We start from the raw sequence: 23,179 nt of genomic DNA on the forward strand, positions 1-23,179 counted from the left end.
TGTTGAAACAAAAGACTTGCACGTTAGCCAAGTGTTTAAAATAGTCTTGTAAATAAGGTTATGATTCATGTATTTTACTAAGAAAAGTGCCGCGAGACGTTATCACCTGAGCTGACTATCATTATTGCAAAAAATTAAAAACGCAAATAAATTTAAGAAGAATTTTCAGAATTTATTGTAGCACAAATAGACAAGTGAAATAGACATATACTAGTACATATACAAATAGACAAGTATTTCAAGTATTTAGGACCTACCTTAAAACAAAATGTTTTCCCCACACAACTGTCTCTAAATAAAATTATTTATCCTCTACTACGTTTGGTCTGTTATCGAATAGAACGGCATGCATTATACAACATGCCCCATCATGCTTTTCCTTATCAATATCTTGACGTCAAATGCTGGATTCTGATTGGACAAGAGTTAGTACGGCGCCAAGGTACACTTGCGTCGCGTAAACAATTCCTTTTTTAAAATTAAATTCCAACCTCTGGGTCATTTTAATTACATGTTGAGCATGATTTTTGGTTTTAACAATGCAAAGGACCACATATAATGGTTTATGTGCCATACATACAAGATAGAGAAAAAGATTCAGATCGACCACGCGGAAGCATGATTCCCAAAATGATGGTTTGTGTCAATAACGTTGTTCAAGCAATATGAACTAATGTACGATCTGCCCTTAATTAGTTGTCAGCCAATAAGAATTCAGATCTCTTGAAAGACACACGTCATTTGAAGCTTTGCCAACATCTCATATTTTTAATAGTGTTCAATACCATGGTTCGACACAAACACGAGGAAACTCTTCTTGGTCAAAACATGCAAGGAAACAGTTGAAGTTTCAATTTCCTCTTTAATATAGAACGGTTTGCTGCCTATAAAGGCTACCTCAAATTTTGATCAATATTGAAAAAGAGTATTTATTGAGCTTACTGCAAATGACAAATGGGTGATTGTTGCTAAATATTTAATGAAAAACATAATGGACTTGGTAGCTACGTGCCACGCGGATCGACAGCTAGGTAATGGCTTTCTGAAAAACGCAAACTAATCATCGGCAAAACGCATGATTGCACTTGGTTTTTAAGTGTCAAATTTGTCAGACAATTCATAAAGAAGCCCTTTTTCCAACTGAAAAAGCAAAGCAAAATCTGAGGAATTATTCATGATATTCTCGTTGAAGGTGGCTGTCTCTTAAGAAAACCATTAAATTACACGCTGCAGAGAAATTTATTTAATTGGTTACAGTCATTAGGATTGATGTTTTAGTTGACAATGTTTTTTTTTGTCCTTAGACACAGGCCTTCCTTCCCATGGACTGAGCGAGAATGGATCCCTTGCCAAAAAACTTTTTTTAGTCCCTCGTGAAAACGCAGTACCCAGTAGAACTCCTCGGCCTCGCCGTAATTTTTTCCCATTTCAGCCACAGGTCGTTCTCTTGAGGATAAGATTATTTGTATTATTTGTATGCATGTGTTAGTGTCTTCGTGCGCATTCGCTAAAAAAAGATCCAGGGAATGATACGTGGTCTGAAATGGGAAAACATTACTACTAAGCAGAGGAGGTCTATACACGACTTTTATATGCTAAGATCTAGTAACTTAGGAGGGGTGGGGTGGAGCGGTTGATCATGATGGATAACCAACTTGATTTAAAATATTTTTTTAAATGAAAACCTCATAGGAGTAGACTGAAGCAATTTATGATATTTCCAAATACAGAATGAAAAATTCTAATCAATCGACAACGTTTGTCTTAATCAATAAATCTTCCTCATATTGACGGCTTGCGCTCTGAAAATTTCGATATAAAAGATGTGCTAAAGAAATGTACTGCGGAAGATTGGCGCATAAAAGCAGAATAATAAAGTAATAAGCGATTCTGATGGATGCGAAATACTAAAACATGACTGTTATTTGATGTACAGTATCTGATTATGATAGATGTGTTGATCATCACAGTGAATGAGCGATCTAAGCGAACGCTGTAAAGAAAGACTTTCTTTAAGAAAAATGATTTCAAGCTTCAACGGGAATCGAACCCATGACCTCCGCGATGCCGGTGCGATGCTCTACCAACTGAGCTATGAAGCCAATCCTGTTGGCGAACGGTCATTTTCGTTTGGTTCATCAAGCCACTATATGTAATAAGTGTGAGTATTGAATGAATAGAACTGATTAGTGACAGCATTTAACTTACCTGACGAATCAGACAAACATCCTAGCCATTCTTGTTCCAACAACGATTCTTAATTATTAGATAAGGATTCTCGTTTTTCTTAACTTTTTTTTCCAATGGGTGTGACAGTGTTTTCCAGATTGGCAATATGTTAGATAAACTAGTTATACAAAACGTTCCTATTGGTTTCGTACGATAGGACCAAGGTATTTATGCGCCGCAAAGAGTTTACTTTGAGTTCTTATTTGTAGAGTGAAGGCATGGTAATGAAATCTGAATTTGAGCTATACGCACTGAAATAATTAGATAGTGTGTAGATGATGAGAATAATTAGAATAGCACTACCTTTTGCACTGTAGAAACAAACTATACGGTTTAATTAGACTTCTTTAAGCGGAAGAACTTTATTGAAGCTTGTCATTAGCGATGAATTACTCAAGAAAGTGGAGTAAAAGCGTATAAAAGATAGAATATTCCATATCTAGTGTTGGTGTCAAAGAGGTCAAACATAGCGAAATAGCATTATTATACGTTGTCTTCTAGCACTTCTCTCGGATTCACGCAATTTTCCGCGTGCTTGTATAACTCGACATATATAGCACGCGCGCTCGTTCTCTATCTCTTCAGTAGTTTGTAATTAGCATAATTGGTTCGTATTTGAGTATTACGGTACACTTGGAAGAAATCTAACTGATAAAGCAAGTTTCTTGCAAATCAGAATCAGTTTTTGCAAAGTTTTTTCGAAACAAAAAATTATATGTCAAGAGCCTCATATCTTGAATCTTTATTCACTCGTTTAGTCCAATATCAAATCATTCACTCGCTCGCGGACCGTCGCTGGTTTGCGATAAGATATAGAAACTCGTAACGATACCAAGCTCTTAACATGTGTTAATCTCTATAAACATTTGTCTCAAGGTGTTTTAGAATCTTTGATTTTCAGTCGAAGTCTTTACGGACTGACATACAACATCACGCAATCATGGTAATTTCCATCCAAAACTTCCATAAAATCCCATCAGAAACTGCCTTCCTTACACGAGATCTTATTCCAAAGAAAAAAGACTATCATTAATATATGAACCATATTTTTCGAATCCTTTTCCTGATTAATAAATGATATATGATTTCATAGACCATCATCATTAAAAAAATTTAATTGGATTTACCACTCCTGGTGGACTTAAAACCTAACAGGTTTTGCAAACCACTTAAGGCTACCAATATATAGAATTAGAATTAGGAAACCCGCCTTATTTCTCATTATTGGTAGAAAATTTTACACCACTTATTAGTATCTTCCTTATTACGCTCCAAAACAAGATACGAAACCCTTTAATTAGTTCGTCACTGTTTAATTGCCTGGGGTCTTATCCAATTAGTCAAGACAAAAGTGATGCAACTTTTATAGGAAATTTTCCTCAAACGAATTTTTTTGAGCGTTTCCGAGTTGGAACTTAGTTCTTGTTTAAATGCGTCGCTTGAGTTTTTCGCATTTCAAACCTCTTCAGAATAAGATTCTTTGTTTGAGTTAAGTTTCATCCATTTTATAATATAACTTCTCGGTCGTTAATAGGAATCATAGAAATTATTCTCGTGGGAATGGCACACGTGGTTGAAAATAGGGAAATACTCAAAGACCCTTTTATGAGATAGCGAGCTTGGTGCATCATGCCTTATATGGTGTTGTTTGTTTCGAAGGTATAGACCACAATGCATCGTGTTTATAACGAACATGGTGCATTATGATCTAGCTTTGATTACATTATCTTTAATTTGTTCGTCACGACGCCTTATATGGCGTTGTTTGTACCTAAATTAGACCACAACGCATCCTGTTGGAGCTCAGAACGTTCAATAGAACGTTTTCTCAAGGATGCGTGCGCATCAAACTTGACGGGCAACAAAACTTAAAAAGGGCAGATTCGGTAAAATTGAGAAGATAGTTTTATAGTTAAAGAGGAGAATAATCGATTTTATGAATTCTTATCGAAAAAAGTAATGCATGATAATACTCGTGTTCTGGTATCGTGACCCGTCAAGTTCCTTAAATTTGGATGCGCACGTAACATTGAGAAAACGGTCTATTAAAAATACTTATGCTGGCTCTCCAGTTATTTGACTCTGTGTTGAAGGCTTAGGCAAGAATCTCTGATTCTGGAGAATAAGCTAGAAACCATTCTCTGCTCTTCAACAAAAAATAAATTAGCCATAGGTTACGGACGATTCACCCAGATTCAATCGAATACACCATAACACTTATGATGAAATAAATAACAAACAACTCGATTTAATATCAATCATATCTGAATTCAACACTATATTCAAATATCAATATTCACTCTGATGTCCAAACACTTTGATAAATAGAGGATATTACATGGGCGCGAGGAGATACGAAATTTATCTTCGAGTGTTGAAAAGATCTTCAACACGAGAAGATAAATTGCGTATCTCCAAGCGCCCATGTAATATTCTGTTTATTACATAATTATCAATGAAGTATGTTTTGGCTTTTTCAGGCAATTCTTCCCGTGTATTTTTGAATAGCCATCGCAATGGTGTTATTTTCACACGCGAAAATAACATGTTATTTTCACGTGTGAAGATATCAATTTTTCGAAATAGAGAAAAATAGATATTTCATTGGTAATTATATAATAATAACCATTACGAAATATAATGGCAAACTCAAACACTCAATAGTATTATATTATGAGTAGTCCAGAACTGGACCTAAACTTATTTCAGTTTATTTCTGATCTGAATCACGCGTGTATCTCAATCAGTACATAATTTTGTACTACTTATATTGTGCGCGTAAAACATTAGACACAGGGGGTCCAGTTCTGGTCTATATTATTTTAAGAAGAATAAGGAAGGTAATCAGAAAAACAGTGAAAAGGCTAAGTAATGATGAAAAAGGTAGATTATACACCGTGAAAAGATGAAAAAACTTACTGACGTTTCGGACGCTAGTCCTTCGTCAAAGTAAGTAGATACTAGTAGGACGAATGAAAGAATAGATAGACCAACAAAGCATTTGCAGAACGACGTAAACATTAACTATAGACAGACAGTCAGACTGACTGACTGACTGACTGACTTGCTTACTGACTTGCTGCCTAAAAGGGAGCCACACAGTCAGCACGTGCAGTCAGATACACATAGAGGAGGACAGAGAACCAAGCGAGAGACGAACGTACGAATGCATGGATGAAGAAAGAAGGATTTAAGAATTATTAGAAGTTAAAGTCAATAAAAATATAGATCTAGTTCAGCTATTATCATAAAAGGTCGTCGCAAACTAAGGGGACCTGAAGTAGGAACATCCTTAAGCAAGAATAGTTGATTCCCTGCCCGTGAGACAATAGAAAGTCAAACCTATGTCCCTGCATTAATTCAAACTGGTTTGAACATGGATATCATGAAGTGGGGAACAAAGTGACCCATTTTCATTTTCCATATCTTGTTTATGCTCTTTACAAACTCCGCTGCAAAACGCGGAACTAGTAAAAAACTCGTCATTCATCGCATTATCATCACAACCTCTCTTTTGGCCAAATGGTAGTGCATGAAAGGACCAACCTGTCCCAATTTCATGTCCTTCCTGCAAGCCCACATAGTGTGCGACGTCCTTAACAAATACAAAAAGATATTTTCAATTATCAATTAGTAAGGATTTCAAAATTTTGACAACAAAATTATTTTGAAAAAAGCATGGTAAATAGGAATGTCATTAAAGGTAGAACACGTTCATTAAAGTAAAAATATTTTCGAGTCATTTCCAAAACTCCCTCTACGGAAGAAGTCGACAAATCCATTCAAAAGTATAGAAAATAGGTATTTAGATTTAAGCAGTTTTAGCAAGTATGCAGTTGATAATCGATCTTTTATATCTTTGATTCGATCTATCGCAGAATGTCCCATATTCAACAAATCTTAATGCTTGATAGAATACAAACCGATCAGAAGCTTGGACTGATATAAAACCAATCTTTCATCGTCCAATCGTAATGTTCGATAGAATACGAACCAATCATGAGCTCTAATGTATAGACCAATCCTTGATGTCCAATCGTAATGTACGATATAATACGAACCGGGACAAATTATAAGCTTAAATATATAAACCAATCCTTTGTAGTTATTGCTGCCATTGAATCATAAAACACACTCCAGTTTCGGGTTAATTTTATCCGCATGAATCCAAGAACCTTCCACAAGGATGTGTAAGGGTTGGACATTCATCGTGTATCTTATTGGGTGCTCCGTATCCATGGCAATCGGACTCGAGCAATCGTGAGCCATTGCATGTACATAACAGCAGATAATGCAAAGAAGATTCGACGAATTACTTATCCATTTTCATTTTCATTCCCGTTTTCCTTTTTCATTTTTTCAATTTTCTTTCGCAAGTCATCTACATCATAGACGTTTATCATATTCTTCTTAAAGATGTCCTTTTCCTGAATGATGGGGATTGGCAGAGCAATAAGTATTACTCCAGATATACAACACATTGCACCAAGAAGTTGGCCTGGTACAGTAGAAGGTACCATGTCACCGTAACTGAATAATAAAGAAACAAACATGTCGATTAGTGATAGCAAATAATTTCATTATTAACAAACACAGGAATACTCAAGAGTTCCAATATTGCGAATTTCCTAGAATTTCATTGATTTGTTAAACATTTTCTAATTTCCCTTGAACTTGAGCGTCCACAGATTTAAGCCTTCTATCATAGAAGGGGTTGTTTGTACCCAAGCTAGATCATGATGCATCGTGTTTATGATCTATGATTATTTTGAACTCCAACAGCTTATCTAAAATCGACGTCACTTGAAAACTGATGTCACTGCAAAACTGAGTTGTGGCCGTTTAGTGGGTTTTTTCAAAATCCGCTCTTCTCTACCTAACTAAACGGCCTCAAATCGCGCTGAAACTTCGTCAGAAGACTGAACAAAGCAAAAGCAACAACTGCAGCAAGTTTTGAGGCAAATTGTTGAGTGAAACATTTTATTTTCGTAACTTTATCATAACTCCCAAACATTCCCTTATAAACCATACACAGGAACCTTGTTTGGGCTGCCCGTGCTCTGATTAGTTATTAGGTGTTATTGTTATCAACCTCTTATTAGTGACGTTAATCTTTTTTATTTGGTGGCCTGGAAATCCATAATTTCAAAAGGAAAAGTGACACCTCAGTTTTGCAAATTTTCTCGATTCAGATTGGCTAACATTTTCTTTCAGATCAGCTGGCAGCTTCCTAATATCACCAAGAATAATAAGACAAGTTTAAGAAATTACTTACCCTAATGTGATCATGGTGACGATAGTGTACCACATACTATCTGGAATACTGGTGAACATCCCTTCCACTGCACCTTTCTCGATAAAATATATAAAACTCGAAAATAACAACACCGCAACAAGAAGAACAAAGGTAAGAGACATTAAGTCTTGAAAACAAGACCCAATAGCAGCTCCAAATCTTTGAAGTCTTTTGGAGTGCCGCGATAATTTGAAGACTCGAAAAATTCTCAAAACTCTGAGCACGATAAATGCTTCCAGGTTGGAGCCAACTACTGACTGAAGAAGAAGTCGTGCATAGAACGGTAGAATTGAAAAGAAGTCAATAAGGTTCATGGGAGTCCTAACAAATGCGTTGTAATCAGGACAAACCAAAACACGAAGCCCAAACTCAAAAGAAAACACACCAATGCAAATCAAGTCCAAAAGGTCAAGAATATAAGTTCTTTCTTCACATGCTTTGATTCCATCGGTGCAGGGTACAGTCTCGTAAACTGTTGTAAATATACTAAGAATGATGAACAAACCAACGAAATAAATAAATCCCATACCAATGACATTTCCTATACCGCTTTCAATTTCCCCTTCAAGTGTCCTCCAAATACAGTTCCTAATTTTGCCAAACCATGTTTTAGGGACGTAAACTGGTTTGTTTGCTTCTTCAGCCTGTTGTCTTATTTTTTCTTGATTTTGCTGTTCCTCCTCTTGATCCTCGTCGAAACAGCAGTCGTGAATCTCTTGAGGTGCTATACCGTAAAAAATAAGCTCTTCCTCGAAACTCTCGTTGCAGTCATCGATGGAACGATGTAGCTTGCCATTCCGATAATAATTCAATATATAACGAAACAAATGCGGATCTCTGTCAATGAAATACTCTCCCCTACTCTGGTCATAAAATTTAGAGGACAGTTTTTCATTTCCCAGTAAAGTATTTGGAAAACGTTGCAAAGTATCTTTCCACGTGACAAATTTGCGTCCACCAACATTAATGATGACCTTGACCCCACTAGGCTTGACGTGCTGGGTCTTTGCTAATGTTTGTGTAGGGCGTGTCTTTGTCCTTCTCTGGACAGGCGAATGACGGGAATAAGCAGTCCGCGAAGCACTGATACTGATCATACTGCATATCAACTGTTAAGGCTTGGCAGGAGATCTTGAGTCTGCCAGGTATCCACGGCGATCACTGTTAAACAGAAAAACAGATAATCAAATCATATAGTTGAGTAACATTTGGACTAAAAAAGGTTAAGGAAACTGAATGTAAATGAAGAATTAAACACCTCCTGTTTCAACTTGTCTCTCTCTTATATTTGTAAAACTAGAATGATTGTTTGACTATATTATGTATTTCAGTAAAATAACTAGGCTACTTGACGACATTGGCTATAGATATCGTGTTTAATGTTGTACGATGTGTTCACAAAACGGAGAAGAGATACAAAAGAAAAGGAAAAAAAAAACTTTAGCTTGGAACATCAATATCACAAAGTTTCGCCTAAATCCAACGAATATTAACAGTCGTAACATACGTCTGCTAAGTACTTATTGATGTGTGTTGTTCTCTGATGAATGTATAGGTCAGGAAACCAATAATTGACCACGTTTCGCCTCCGCGTGTGACCCCAAAACTCGACGCCGAGGCTTTAAGACATAGCGACATAAAAGGAGAGAATGTTTGCTTTTGCTGGCGGAAATAATATTGGCTAATAAAATTTAACTGCAATACTGGTAGTATACGTTGCTGAGTCGTATCGTTGTCTTACTCACTGTTCCTTTTCTCGTAAAATATTTCTGGTGAATTTGAATTCATGATATGGTGGTTCTGTCATTGTCGTTGTTATTGTTGTTGTTGTTGTTAAAATGGAACCATTTTTAAACGTCGTTTTTCTTGCTGGATTGTAGAACGAGTTGTTTTGAGTACAAAAATATTTCATGACCACATTTATCGTACCTGCTCTTCTTGACACTTTCTTACACAAAATGAATGATTAAACAGTCATTTTCTCTAATCCCTGGTTAATCATCTAGCTTCATATTAATGTCACTTTTTGGAGCTTATAGACTATTTTCAAAATTACTTTTGATAAAAGGCTGACAGGAACATACAAAAGAACTCACACTTTACTTGTTACTTCTTTCATAATTTTGTAAAGGATATTTTACTTCTTTTTTTAACTTGGACCTCTTGGATGTGAGTTGCTTTGAGCTAGTTAATTACATCATAATGTATGTATCAAATGTATGTATCTTTTCCATGTCAAGTGATATGGGTAAAGTAAGAAAAGAAGAATGCTCAAGGGATGTTATGTGATCTGACATGAAAATATACGACAACAAAATAGAAAAGCCCGTTTCCTATCCATGAGATTTGATTATTGTTGGGAACAATCCACAATTATATCAGCGGGAAAAGCTCGTTACCAAGTTTCCCTCCAAGCTTGAAAGTGTAAACTAGTGCTATAGTATGGTTTAAGGAAGTGACAGAGCCATCTGAACTAAAATCGTCGTAAGCTACATGAGTATGATCGTCATTTAAATGTATCTAAAGTCAATGTTAGATGTTCCTGAATCACAGCAGTGGGAATGCATTGCAATTAACATTAATAATATTAATATTAATAATGATGATAATAATAATAATAATTTTAATAATAATCAATAAGAAGAAAAGACTAAAAGCATTGCCAAACTCGTAACCAGTCGTCACTCACGCTTTTTTAATGCGCGCGATGGCTTTTGGGAAGGAGAGAGAAAAAGTGAAGATGCTTCGCTTTTCTCTTCTTTCCTTCCCTTGATGCACCGCGAACCCACTTATTCCTTCCCATCAACCACAGCGTGAGATCAATAAGACAAGCGAAGTGTCTGGGTTCGAGTTTGAAGCATTGCAGTTACTATTGATTATAATAATAGGTTCATATATAATAAATTATTAACAATACTAATAATAATCATCATGAAGAAAAGACTAAAAGCGTCGCAGTTACCATTAATAATAATAATAATAGGTTACAAATATGATAATAAATTACGCGAATAATAGTAATAATAATACTAAATAATTGGAAAGATCAATGTAATGTTTTCTTCTGTCCTAAATCCAATGATCCTTACAGCTGAAAATAAGCCGACATATTGTATTTCATGTGTGCTCTCTCATACAATCAAATACAATTGAAGAGTAACAAAGACATAAGTTTATAGGCTAGGAAGATAGTGTACTTTGTGAACATGTATGGCGGAGACAGAAGCTATCCATTCATCATAAACGAAAAATTCTCATTCGACTGATAAGAAGCTATTATATTGTCAGTCAACAGACATCCAAAAACGCTTAAATTATCTTATATTTCGTTAGAAATTCATTCAATTGCTTATTGAAAAGCTTCACAAAGGGTTCTTTTTTTGTTGTAAGGTGTTTATGGGGGATACAGGTTAGTACCAAATACTGCAACCGTTAGGATGCGCCAACATTTGCATATTAGCTCTTCTGTTCTCAAAAGAAAACATCCCTAAGTGGACTAGCGTCGCAAGAGCTAATTTGTAATCGGGCGCCAAAACAACGATAAGCTGTCGCTTCGAATTAACTCGTAAGACCTAAATATATCAAAAATGTCACCAATTTTCATCGAACATAGTACATTACGAATTAACTCTGTAGGATTTACTAATGACCTCAATCCTTTATCAATTTTATTGAGAGAAGTCTGGACTAATAACCATTGTGTAATCCCACCGGTAGACAGGCGTTTCTATTGAAAAATAATAGTTCAAAATCGAGTAAGGTTGTTTTTCATATTCATGGTACTTTTCTGGCTTCACTTCCGCTCCTTACCAATACGAAACACTTCCATCAGTTTGTACTTGTACTAAATTAGCTAATCCTGGAACTATTCTAAGGCTTCTAAACTAATCCAGTATAAACAGGGTCTTATCTCCAATCCTAAAGTTAAGGTCCCCAAGAACCAAACAACTCGAGAAGCCCTTAGTACACCAGCAAGAAGAATAACAAAATATGCAAAAAGAATAGGCCACCCGTAAAAAGGTTCGATAATGAGGCTTACCGTTTTCACTTTCAACATCTTTTCAAATGTTTCGTACTTTAGTCTCTCTCGACAGTTATGGCCCAATATTATTTCAGATTTAAAATTGATAATAGTCAAATTTAAGCCGAATGAGGCTGATTGTGATGCCCTTTGAGGACAATGTAAAATAAACTGTAAATTATGGATAACTCAGCAAAGGATCTCTTTGGCTCACACATACATTGTTTTTCGTTTATGTGCCAAACAAAAAGAGTAATGATATGCAAACTTCAAATAGAAGTCCATATTGTTCAAAGATTTTAGATTGTCAATAGCCTCATGAATGCCATTGTTTTCGGTTTTATCGAGACGAAATTTCAAGTCGGTTCCTGAAGCATAAGAAAAGTCAAAAATAGGTCCATGGATAAGCATCTGGCTTGTTCTCCCACAGAGCAACACAACAAGTACCTTGACTAAATATAATTCATTTATACTTTTGACGAGCTTGGTCGTGATTTGTGGCAACAAAGGTTTTTAGGGATTTTAGTTCAATCGGAAATGGTTCTTGAACAAAAATAATTGGGATTAAATAAGTCATAGTTGCTTTGCAAAACGGTCCCGTTGAAAAGAGTTATTTTTTCCTTTTTTTTTTTTTTTTTTTTTTTCGCGGTCGGTTTTACACTAACAAAGTGTAAAATTTTGAGTGATCTTCACACCAAAGAAAGTGACCATTCTTATTTAACAAAATCATCATATGAAGGGTTTCATCTGAGAAGTAATCGTTTGTTTTCTGGCCTATTAAACAGCAACAAGAACATCGTTGCTAAACATAATGATAATGGGCATAAAACCTGCCAAATGCGAGTGTGGGTTCACTTCAAATGGCGAGCGCATAGTTAATATATATTCAAATCTAACGTGTTGTGGTAGATACTTAAGACGCCTCAATTTGTTTCCAAATGACACTGCTGGATTGATAAGTTAACTATAATGAATGGCACTAATCAATTGATGATTAGTCGGATAGATTCATGTCATAGATTTGTGTGATTTGTCTTCTCTCCCTGTGTGGTCGTTGTCATTTATATTAAGTACTCTAGTCTTTCTTTACATTCAAATAGCAAAACAAGCGAAGCTTGGCAAGGCATAAAACTACTCATCACGGATGGATGAATAGATAGGAAACGTTCTCCTACAAAAGTAATGCCAACCACTTGCTAATTTTAAATCTAGATTAACAAGTCTGATCTATTGGCGCTATTTTTTAACAAAACATTAAAAACGCACGCGTTCTTTGAAATTAGATACGCCCGAACTTTTTTGGCAGGAAAAATATTTTAGGAACACTAAATGCTGGGGTAGTTTTATAGAGTATTCTTAATCTAATTTTGAAGTACAATTCTGATTCCCTAGAATAATACTGAACTAAAATAAATATCTTAATAATATTGCTGTGTTGTAGCGTAGACCATGCCAGTATACCTTCCCCACGCATACCAAACCTGCTTCGTGTCAGCATTAGCCTCTTTCTTAAAACTTATCTATTAATTTCTTCTGCAATAAATATTTTCCTATTTCAGGTCCCAAGTCATTGCCTTTATTATTATTGCTTTCTTTGCTGGTGTGAGGATGACGACTGGTCTGAATGGAGAAGCATCATTGACACCCAAGCTGAAAAGGTACGTCTCCAGAAATCAAAATCAACCTTTCTAGGGTCTTTTCGTTGTTTCAAGGGTTTTTCTATAATTCAGTCAGCGCGGTGCTAGCTGTACCATGGCTTAGATCAACCCAGAGGTTGTTTTTGCCGGTTTACATAAATCTCACATTTGAAAAAAAGTATTCAAATAATAGTAAACCTGATAGACGTACCGTTTCGTGCCATGCTGGTGACCGTGTCGTGTCCATGTGTCCGGAATTTCTACCTCTGCAAAACCTAATACGCTAAATTACTGATTCAATCCTTGTGTTAATAGGCCTTTTGCAACAAACAGTCACGTGCTGATATATGACTTTGATAACGAAACAATTCAGAACAAGGTCCCTTTGGGAAGGCTCTACTGGATGGCAAACAAACTTTAAATTGCTTCTTATCTTGAAATCGAAAGTATCTTATAAGGGAAAAAAGTATTTTTGAAAAGGTTTTGGATGCGACATTAGTAATCCAGCAAAAAAATCTTTAAATGAAGGAAGTCCAAATTTTTTGGCCATCTAGTAACAATCACGTGTCAATCTATTGCAAAAAGCCTATTAGCCGTGCCGCGACTTTGATAAGTACAGAGGTTGTTTCAGGTCGGTTTGTTAAATTTTAGGTAGTTCTCTCTCCCTTCTTATTGGTTAAACAATTCCGTGCCGTATGTCGTGAGATTTACAACCCTCCTACTGCGAAAGGATAAAAGGACGTTTTAAAGCACTGATGTCTTATCACGATATTTGAAAGCCATGTGGAAGAAAAGATTGGCAAATACAACGAACATCAGCTTTGTTTTGGCACTATGTCGAATATACGTGTCAGTGTTTGCGATCCACTGTGACATCAAGTTTACTGTAAAATATTAAGGTCGCAATCGATCGACAAAAACGCAAGTCTTAACACAAACATGGCGTGATCATTATTAGCTATGAACCAACCAATTATTAGTAGATCATGGCATTTGTTAGTGGTCACACAACTAGATATTTTGATTTTGAAACCCATCTCTCCTGTAATAGCCATTTTACAAGCTTTTACTCAGTACTTCTGCAATATTTGAACGATAATTTTCGTAGAATTGCGCAACTGATTTATTTGGCCATGTTTCCGCTGTTATCTAAGGAAACCGCTCTACTTATCAAGCTAGAACACTTTGCTCTTATGGCTTATAGCCCACATTTTTATAGGAAATTCTTGGCTAGTAGTTTGGCTGATAAGAACTGCAAAATCCTAAGTAGACGTCGTCTCATGATGGTGAGAAATAGCGTTGAACCAACACTTCTGAAGGATTTCACTTCTCGCTACTCTTAAAAAACGATCAGATTTGTATTTTTGTACGGGTCATGTTTTTCACTATATCTTTCATTGCCCGATTAACACTCGAAATTATTTATTGGTTTATGATGAAACACCTAATTAGCGCAAACTAAAAAATACCGAATAGTGTTATTCGGATTATTTCATTAGTCCGGTCCTGATTTCTTCTGCGTATAAAAAAATTTGCGCCTGAAGTAAGTGTGAAAGTATTCTGGGAATTCCGCTTCTCAGGTGAAGACAGTGAGAAGCAATAGAAATAAGTACCCTAGACTTGTCTTGGCGTTTCCTATCACGTAAACGTTATGCGTGATGAGTTTATAACTGTTATCAAAGACTTACCGCAAGTACTAGACTATAAAACTGTCCATCGTGAGGAACTAGAATACCACTAGATATGTCGACTTCGATATCAATGTCATTAAGGACAAGGAAGCAACATCTCCAAAGAGGAAAGACCCTTGACTTCAAGTAAGATTGAATTTTTCAAACCTCATTTCCGAAACATAGACTAGATAACGTCTGTGGACCCAGGAGGGAGAATTCTATTCTTGAAAACAATAACGGGAAAAAATCTCACGCGGTTGTTGATTAGTCTGACGTCAATGGTGGCAGTTCCACATTGTTTTGAATAAAATTCATTTTAAATTTTCAAAAATTTTTAATCAATTGAACATTCTGGAACCTCGTGATGATCCCTGTTCATTGGAATCTAGAAAGAGTGTGTTACTCATTGGAATATAGTAAGAGTGTGTTACTCTCTACGAACATGCAATGTCCAACTTTATATTTGAAGTTTTAAGTGTGAATATTGAGAAAGTGATGGAGATGTCCAAGCGCTTTGTGTTGCGGTTCTGGCAACTACACCTAGATGGATTAAGGTTCGACATTGATGATCATAAGTTCTGCAACCCTGCAACCCGCAACCTTTTCAACTTCCGGGAGTGAATTGGCTTGCTAAAAACGATTCATGCTTCTAAAAATTTCACTGACGCCGCCTTTAGGAAAGTCTCCTCCGAAATAAAAAACTTCCTAAGACCATAAAACAAAGACCACGAGTTCGCTTGCTCCTGTCTTCAGAGAATTCCTTAGAAAATGACTCCGCTTGATGAATATATTCGATTACCAAAACCATTCATCGTAATGAGAATTTCCCCACGCTGTAAACTTTGGATCTCCGGCGTATTTTGACATATATATGCGTGCTCCTTTACCTGGGGTCCAAGTCTTGTTGGCTCTCTCTGTTGGCCCCCGCTTAAATGCTGTCGTTGATCCCGAAAAGCAAAGATTTCGCAATCAGAAAACAAAATCATTTTTTCGTTATTTGAAGCACAAAAGTAATATCAATACATAAATTCATACAATTATCCACTGTTAAATAGTGTATCTTTGAGACTAGATTGATATGCAAACAAGAACACTCCATAAGAAAGTTCTCTCCTGCTGGGCTGCCTTTGTCTCCAGCACTAGTTTACATCATGCAATAATTTCCAAACAGAAACAGTTCCCACTTATTTAGACCGAGATTTGTCCTATTTTTATTGTCCATCCATCTTCCATCTATCTTCCATCTATTTTTGCTTTGTTTTTTTTTACTCTTTCACTAGTAGAAATCAGGACGTGCACCCTAACAGTAAAATCAGGGTTTAGTTTCCGCGTTTTGCCATGAAATAAAAACCCTTATCATATGAATTATCCATAAAATACATAGAGGATATTACATGGGCGAGCGGAGATACGAATTTTATCTTCGAGTGTTCAATTGATATCTCACGAGTGAACGTAGCGAACGAGTGAGATATCTAAATTGAACACGAGAAGATAAAATTCGTATCTCCAAGCAGCCATGTAATGTTCTGTTTATTATATAGATATCGATGAAACTTAAATAAAACAAAAGCTCAAAATTTCTTTATTAAAATAGCAAGCCGATTCAACAGCGACAACTTCCACTGGTGAAAGATATCAAATTTTCGACACTAGAGAAAACCTGGTATTTCATCGACATCTATATATTTCTCCTTTTCGAAAAACTGATATTTTCACATGTAAAAATAACTAAAAACTTTATATAATAATAAAAAGCTTATTAAATTGATTTTATGGATAATTATATAATAAACAGAATATTACATGGGCGCTCACTCGTGAGAGATCTTTTCAACACTCGAAGATAAATTTCGTATCTCCGCGCGCCCATGTAATATCCCATGTATTATTACCCGCGTACCATTAATATAACGTTAAATTTAAACAAATTAAAAATTAGCGAAATATACAACGAATCGAAATATGGCGACCAATTTGAATAACTATTGTTCTGGAGTGACTAGCCTCGTATTACGAGATCAAAGACTAGTCAGTCCAGAACAATAGCTATCGTCGCCATATTTCGATTCGGTGTCTAATGGTCCCAGTTGGCTGCAAGAGAAAAATCAGAATGTTTGATATAGTTTTTTTCACTCGACCATCACTTGGTTGTAATAATAGATCTTTTTCCGGCTTGATATCCTAAAAATCGTGTGTTCTGATTGGCTGTTTTAGCGGGTGGTATTTTCTCATAATCTGCCCGAGGTCCGGTATCCTGACTTCATCCGCACGCGCGCATGTTATAACGGATTGCTAAACAAGTCGAAAAGTAAAGGGGTTAAATATTTATTTACCGTCCTAAAGTTGGTCCCGATAGGGTAAACCTCTTCCCTCGGTCTTGAAAAGAAACGGTTCAACTGCTTCGGTCCGCATATTTAAGATTTCCGGCACAGTTTTTCCCTTTCCGGACCTGCGCACCCGAATGCGCAAATCGACTTCTTCCCCAACCAATCAGGTGTTTCCAAGCCTAACTACCGCGGTCTATCATTCAGCTCTCCCCCCTCCTTTCTCCCCGTCACAGTCATCCATTTTACAACCAGTTTCTGTCTTCCAAAGTGTTTAGCTTTATCTCTTTGTATAACAGTCTAAGCAGCATACAAAATTGAAGAAGTTAAACAACAACTAAATCGCCCGAAGTCTACGCACAAACGAATCACTGACGCAATCACGACAGATCCACATCAGCCGTCATAGCAACATTGTAGTAGAATAACGTTTTTGTTAAACTGGCTATAGAAAAATATACTAGTCTATTCCCAATGAATTACTGTATGTACTGTATTATCAATTATTTCTCTATGAGACTAAGACAACATGAATCAGACTGTCTAAGAGCGATTAAGGCAAATATAGAGTTTTCTGACTGGATTAGCTAGCTTTTCAATTGCGTTCTAACCTCGACGCTTAATCATTGCGCTGAGATGGTTAATTCGTCGAACAGGTGTTAGATGGGCAGCAGGAACGAAAAGCTTGTTAATATATAATAATAAAATCTTATAAGTCGAAAGTTTCTTATTTCAATTGCTTTGTTTTAAACTCTCTTTTTTGAATTATCACTCGGAAATCGAACTTTTACTGTCTTACCTTCTGCTCCTAGTTTGTCATCAATTATTTAGCATGTCTGGCATTCAACGATTTTTACCAAATAGTGTCTACAGACAAAAAACGAAATATACCCTCCTCTACGCCATCAATCCTCCATTTCCATTCGCCTCGAGGCAAGGGTACTCACAACACGAACAATTGACCCACAAAACTTTCCACACCAATAAACAACTTAGATATATTTTTCCTTTGCTTTTTACATAAAATCTTTATAAAGTCATTATATCCAAGAGGTTAAATATTACATTTACTATGCAATAGTTAAGGTCGCTATTTAAAGTTTTCAGTGTTAGTTTGTTAGTTGAGGTAGCCATTGTTTTGCCTTGAAGGTCCTTGACGACAAATAAATTATCTCATCGCTTGTAAAATATCTATGTATTTATTATGGTATTATCTATTTTTTTGAAAGCCTTGTGTATATATAGATATATTTATGACTCCGTGAACAGTGTCAAAATTTACTGTGAATATACTTGGTTTTTTAAACTGACAAAGCTTTTTCATTTCACAAATAAATAAAAATCTATTTATAAATCCAGATGTTGCTTTGTTTGGCGTAAGGAACGACGTAAGAAAGCTAAGTATTTTATGTGTTCAGTAAAAATATACTTAAAAAAATAAAAAGCAACGGAAAATAACATTTTTAAATATTTACTTAACGTTAAGTCGAAGAAACTTTTCTTTTTATGGCAAAATATGTAAGCGTTTTGAAATTCGCGAAAATGTTTGGGTGCAAGATGTATTTTATGTATTAAGATAAATTGACTTCAATGGACTGACATATTATACTTCTCACCTTCGATTTATGATCAACACAGCCGGTTCCTTCGACAGGTTCAGAACTAACTATACCAGACTAGATTAAGTCATAATAACTCCAGTGACGAATCGCGCTAACAGAGCTATTTTACTGATTGGTGAAATACTAATACATTAATCATATTAGGATTGCCAAAAGGTAACGGCCTACTACAGATTAAGATTATTTGTCACCAATTAATAATAAACTACAGCTTGTCCAGGATCGGATTGGTAAATAAATCTTCAATAAAAAAGGAATAAATTGACTTTGGATTATGCACTGTTCTATAAGGTGCTTTCCAAAACTGGGGTTGTCATCTTTGTTTAGAAGCTTTGACTGTGGTTTTTATTAGTCTTAAATAGAACTATATCTAATAACCCTTAAAGCAAGTTAATCCCAAAAGTAGAGATACTGGGCTATGTGGCTAACTATAGAAGTTGATCGCGCTACGATTAAGGAAAAATCTTGGTTTGGTTTTCTTTTTTCTTCTCCGCTTCTTGACATCTGCGCGCAACTCATTCTTTTCCTGTTTACGAAATGATTTTGATACATATACGTTTTCCTTTTGGTATGTGTTTTCCTTGGACCAGAGTCTCGCCCCTTTTTCTCTCTTGTTCCCCACCCCTCCCTCCCCTATAGCTATATGGTATTTTTTGCAGCATGCACGTCAGAGTTTTATTCCAAGAGCATATATACATTAATTCTTTCGCATCATGTACGAATACGAAGGCCCCTCGTTTCTCTCGCTCATCACAGCTTGCACATTTTCTGCTCAACGGCTCGTCTACCGATGTCTTGTCTACCAACAAAACCCCATCACTCCTCACTAGATGCGCTAGCTGCGGTGCACGCGAGCTTACGATTCTTCTGGTCAGCATTGCTGTCCCAGATCCTGCATTATTTCAGGTCAGCATCAAATATCTACTAACAAAAGCCCAGGCCAGCTTCCTTGAATGTAATCTTCTGAGCCTGCGTTCCCTCCTGATCAGTAACCTATCGGAACCTGCGTACTGCTTGTCAGCGAGAGCTATTATTCGGAGCCTGCGTTCTCTCCTGGTCAGCATCATATCGTAAACAATCGAAACTCACCATTCCTCACTTGCGTTCAAAGAGTCCATTGTACCCCGGCTATGAGAAATCTCAGAACCTGAATTATTTCGGATCAGCAACAACTCTACGAACGAGAGCCACAGCCCCTTTTTAGACACTTCTGATTGTGGCCACCACAGACCAGCCTATTTTACTTCTGATCCTGACTTGTAAGTATTACTAACTGAAGTCCTAAATTCATTATTTTTCATGTTTCTTTGAGGATGATTACGTACTTGTTCATTAATTTAGACCAATATATAAACCATTAACAATATAACCAATATTATTTGAAACAACATTTCTTAATAATGCTCTATTTCTCTCTAGAAAGGAACGTCATATTTGCTGGTCCAGGATGTCTAACAGGTAGATTTGTGACGCCCGTTTATCATTAAAACCCAATATCATATATAACTCTATTATAATCGCAATACTCTCGACGGCGCCAAGGCTGGCCAACGCTTGACAGAGAGTCAGAGATCTTAGATGTTGTAAATTATTGTTAACTGAGAGTGGTTTGCCGCTATTTTTTATTTAGGGTGAGTGGAGAAAATGGTATATTCTAGACACCCCGATGATCATCCAATTCCAATGTCCGAAGACGTAGATTATAAAACTCTTTCAAAACAAAAAAATTTTTTTTCAGATTCCAGTTTACGTCCTGGAATTTTGACTACAATCTAAACGTAGTGTGACAGAAACAAAATATATGTCATATGTATGGCATAAATATTTTTGGGGTAAACAATGTACTTAGAACTATATATTTATGAAAGAAAAACCAACTCATTATTCCCCCAACTGTTGTTATTACTTCTTAATGAACCATGGAACACGATTATGGTAAGAAATAGTGAAATACAGGATGATATTGTAAGAATGATGGTAAAAATCAGCGCTGATATCATTTAAAATCAAAAATGGTGAATTAGAGAAAATAGAGCGAATACAGAGGATTTATCAATAAGGAAAAATAAAGCTTCAATCTCACCTTGATATCGATATTGAGTGGTCACGCGATACTACTACGCCTCGATGTTTGATAAGCTGTTTTAATCCTTATCAACTCGTTTACTTTTGTACCCTTACTTTTGGCGGCTGGTCGCTATATGTATGTATGTAAAATTAGTAGCGTTTGATTTTACTACTTCAGGATTTTGTCGATAAAAATCTCACTGAGCCTATAACGATTGAATTACCTATTCATCTGTTACAGATGAAGCAATAAAGCCAATATGGAGTGAGCCAGCCTTAATTTTGAACTGCGGTTTCCCTGGCCTGTAAGAAAGAGCGGGAAAATGACGTCAAACTTCCGGGTCTTTAGACCTGACACATATGAAAAGGTTTTTGGAAATTATTTTGTTGGTAAAGCCATCCTACAGGGAGTAAAAAAAACCAAGAACCTTTATCTCCGACGTACTGTTTATTTAAAGAATTTATGGTTGAGAATTTTGTCTGGTATTGTGAACACACTGAACCGCCAAACCACCTAATCTTGGTTAAAGAAGCTCATTATGGGCGATCCAATAAGATTAAGAGAAACTGCGTTAACCGCCGATTAGTTCTGGAAATCAATAAGACCTCATAACTAGAAAGATCGTAACCACAAGATTTGTATATGACTATGTTTGCTTGGTGAACGACGAATAAAATAACACGTTGATTTTTTACGGAAACATCAGGGAAAATGGTTTTTTAAAGATACATTAGGCCAGAATACTGATTTCGTTCAATGAATCAGTGTGGTAAAAAACAACTAATCAAATTAGTGATATCAAACAGTCAGATGAAAAATAAAGGTTATAAAAATAGCACGTACCATCGTTTAGTCGTAGATCAACAGCGGTTTTTTGTTGTTGTTTTTTTTCTTTTCTTTTCTTTTCTTTTTTTTTTTTTTTTTTTTTTTTGTTAAATTTTTTCCCGTGTATTTCTCTGTGATTTTGAAGACGATCTCACCTTTGCGGCATCCACTGAAAGTTGTGGGGGAAATGCGATAATCACAGAAAACGTCGCAAGTTACAATAAACCTCTTATTATTTGAATAAGCTTTGTATCTGATTTAGACATTTTAACTGCCGTTTAAATTGCATAACAACCAGTACAATATTCAACGCAATCTACGCAATCTTGTTTTACTTAGATAACTTGCTGTTCCTACCTTATCTTTATCTGAGGAGTGAGTCGAGTGCTGCATCACTCATTCAGTAACAGAAGAGAAGGAAAAGAACTTGACAGCAAAGCTTGTTTTTCCTTAATGAATATGTATTCCACCAATTTATCTGTACTCCAACTAGATCACTTTGGTTCGTTCTTTTTCCCCTGTGACAATGTGGCACCCACTTTACAGCAAATGCCCTTATGTTTCCAGGAAAAATAGCACAGTAAATCCTTAAAATCAGATCAAAGGATTCAAATACGACTAGGTTATTGTCAGTTCTGAAACAGTGCTTCTAGACAAAAGCTTATCAATATGTTAACGCTTCACTTCATGGCCTATCACCGCTGTCAGAAGATTGTGGTTAATTTGACAAATTTACAGCCTTTTTAAAAGAATAATTTTCATAAGTTTCGCCATGTTTAACAATGAATGTAGGTCACATAGTATACAATTTTGCCTTAGCTATGGTTGTGATCAAAACTTCTTAGGGACTTGAAATAAGGCTTTTAGAAAAGGAATGAGAAGAGAAAGGAGGTTCTCCAATCTTCTCGGCCTAGTTGTCCGCAATTCCCTTACTTCCTCCCCCTCCCCCATTTTTCTACACCCTCACCACGCCCTAAAAGTCTTCCTGCTTTTTGGTCAGCTGGTTATGCTCTTTCCCATTTCCCTCTCGGTCTCATGAACATGCAATATTTCTGATCAGCGGTAATTTTCAAGATGGCGGCCGTCTAGAGGAAAACTACTTTTCTTCATATTTCCCTAAATTTAGAAGTATCTATTCATTCTAAAAAACATTTTGTATCCTTAAGATGTCTCCGTATCTTAGCCGATAGCTTTAAAGCTTTTCTGTAGACAAAAATGGAGAGACTTCATCCAGGACACAAATTTTCTGCCAAAGAACGCACAACTGACGTCTGGACAGAGGAACAAGTGGATTTTGAGTCACTCTTGTTGTCACCTTTGATACTGAAAGGATTGACTGATTCTGGCTTTGAGAAACCTTCACCTATACAGCTGAAGGCTATTCCTTTAGGGAGATGTGGTCTTGGTGAGTTATCTTGTATAGTCTTAAATTTAACTTCTGAAAATAATCTGGCAGAAATCTGACACGTATACCCAGCGTG

General features: G+C 36.1%; 3 protein-coding genes and 1 non-coding gene across 10 annotated transcripts in view; 1 reads left to right on the plus strand and 3 right to left on the minus strand.

The window, feature by feature from the left end:
- LOC116294483 (A-type voltage-gated potassium channel KCND1) overlaps positions 1-449 on the minus strand; it is a 31,408-nt gene extending 30,959 nt beyond the window's left edge. The window contains exon 1 of the mRNA XM_031702089.1: positions 258-449. The gene's annotated coding sequence lies outside the window, so the exon portion shown is untranslated. The remainder of the gene's footprint in view (positions 1-257) is intronic.
- Positions 1-23,179, plus strand: part of LOC116294482 (uncharacterized) — a 103,930-nt gene that overhangs the window by 70,445 nt on the left and 10,306 nt on the right. For 3 of the 5 annotated variants that reach the window (XM_031702084.2, XM_031702085.2, XM_089035382.1), the window contains 4 exons: positions 13,106-13,204; positions 19,681-20,064; positions 20,225-20,263; positions 22,865-23,103. In XM_031702084.2, coding sequence (XP_031557944.1) covers positions 22,914-23,103 — 190 coding nt within the window. In that variant the 5' untranslated portion in view covers positions 13,106-13,204; positions 19,681-20,064; positions 20,225-20,263; positions 22,865-22,913. Of the gene's footprint in view, positions 1-13,105; positions 13,205-19,680; positions 20,065-20,224; positions 20,264-22,285; positions 23,104-23,179 lie in introns of those variants that run through there. The other 2 variants (XM_089035381.1, XM_089035384.1) reach the window with 2 other exon arrangements.
- Trnaa-ggc (transfer RNA alanine (anticodon GGC)) lies at positions 2,030-2,102 on the minus strand. Its single transcript has one exon. It is a non-coding gene; the product is annotated as a tRNA-Ala (tRNA).
- Positions 4,453-22,338, minus strand: LOC116294486 (A-type voltage-gated potassium channel KCND3-like). Of its 3 annotated transcripts, none has more exons than XM_031702098.2 (3): positions 22,056-22,338; positions 7,505-8,686; positions 4,453-6,759 (listed from the first exon to the last, which is right to left on the minus strand). In XM_031702098.2, the coding sequence occupies exons 2-3, from the start codon at positions 8,620-8,622 to the stop codon at positions 6,546-6,548; spliced, it is 1,332 nt and encodes a 443-aa protein (XP_031557958.1). In that variant the 5' UTR covers positions 8,623-8,686; positions 22,056-22,338; the 3' UTR covers positions 4,453-6,545. The 3 variants fall into 3 exon arrangements, with proteins under 3 accessions (XP_031557958.1, XP_031557957.1, XP_031557956.1); XM_031702097.2 differs by lacking the exon at positions 22,056-22,338 and adding an exon at positions 14,872-15,233; XM_031702096.2 differs by lacking the exon at positions 22,056-22,338 and adding an exon at positions 11,565-11,723.

Source organism: Actinia tenebrosa, unplaced genomic scaffold (genome assembly GCF_029948245.1).
Source record: "Actinia tenebrosa isolate PJP-AT-01 unplaced genomic scaffold, QUT_ActTen_1.0 PGA_scaffold3__52_contigs__length_22856419, whole genome shotgun sequence".
NCBI lineage: Eukaryota > Metazoa > Cnidaria > Anthozoa > Actiniaria > Actiniidae > Actinia > Actinia tenebrosa.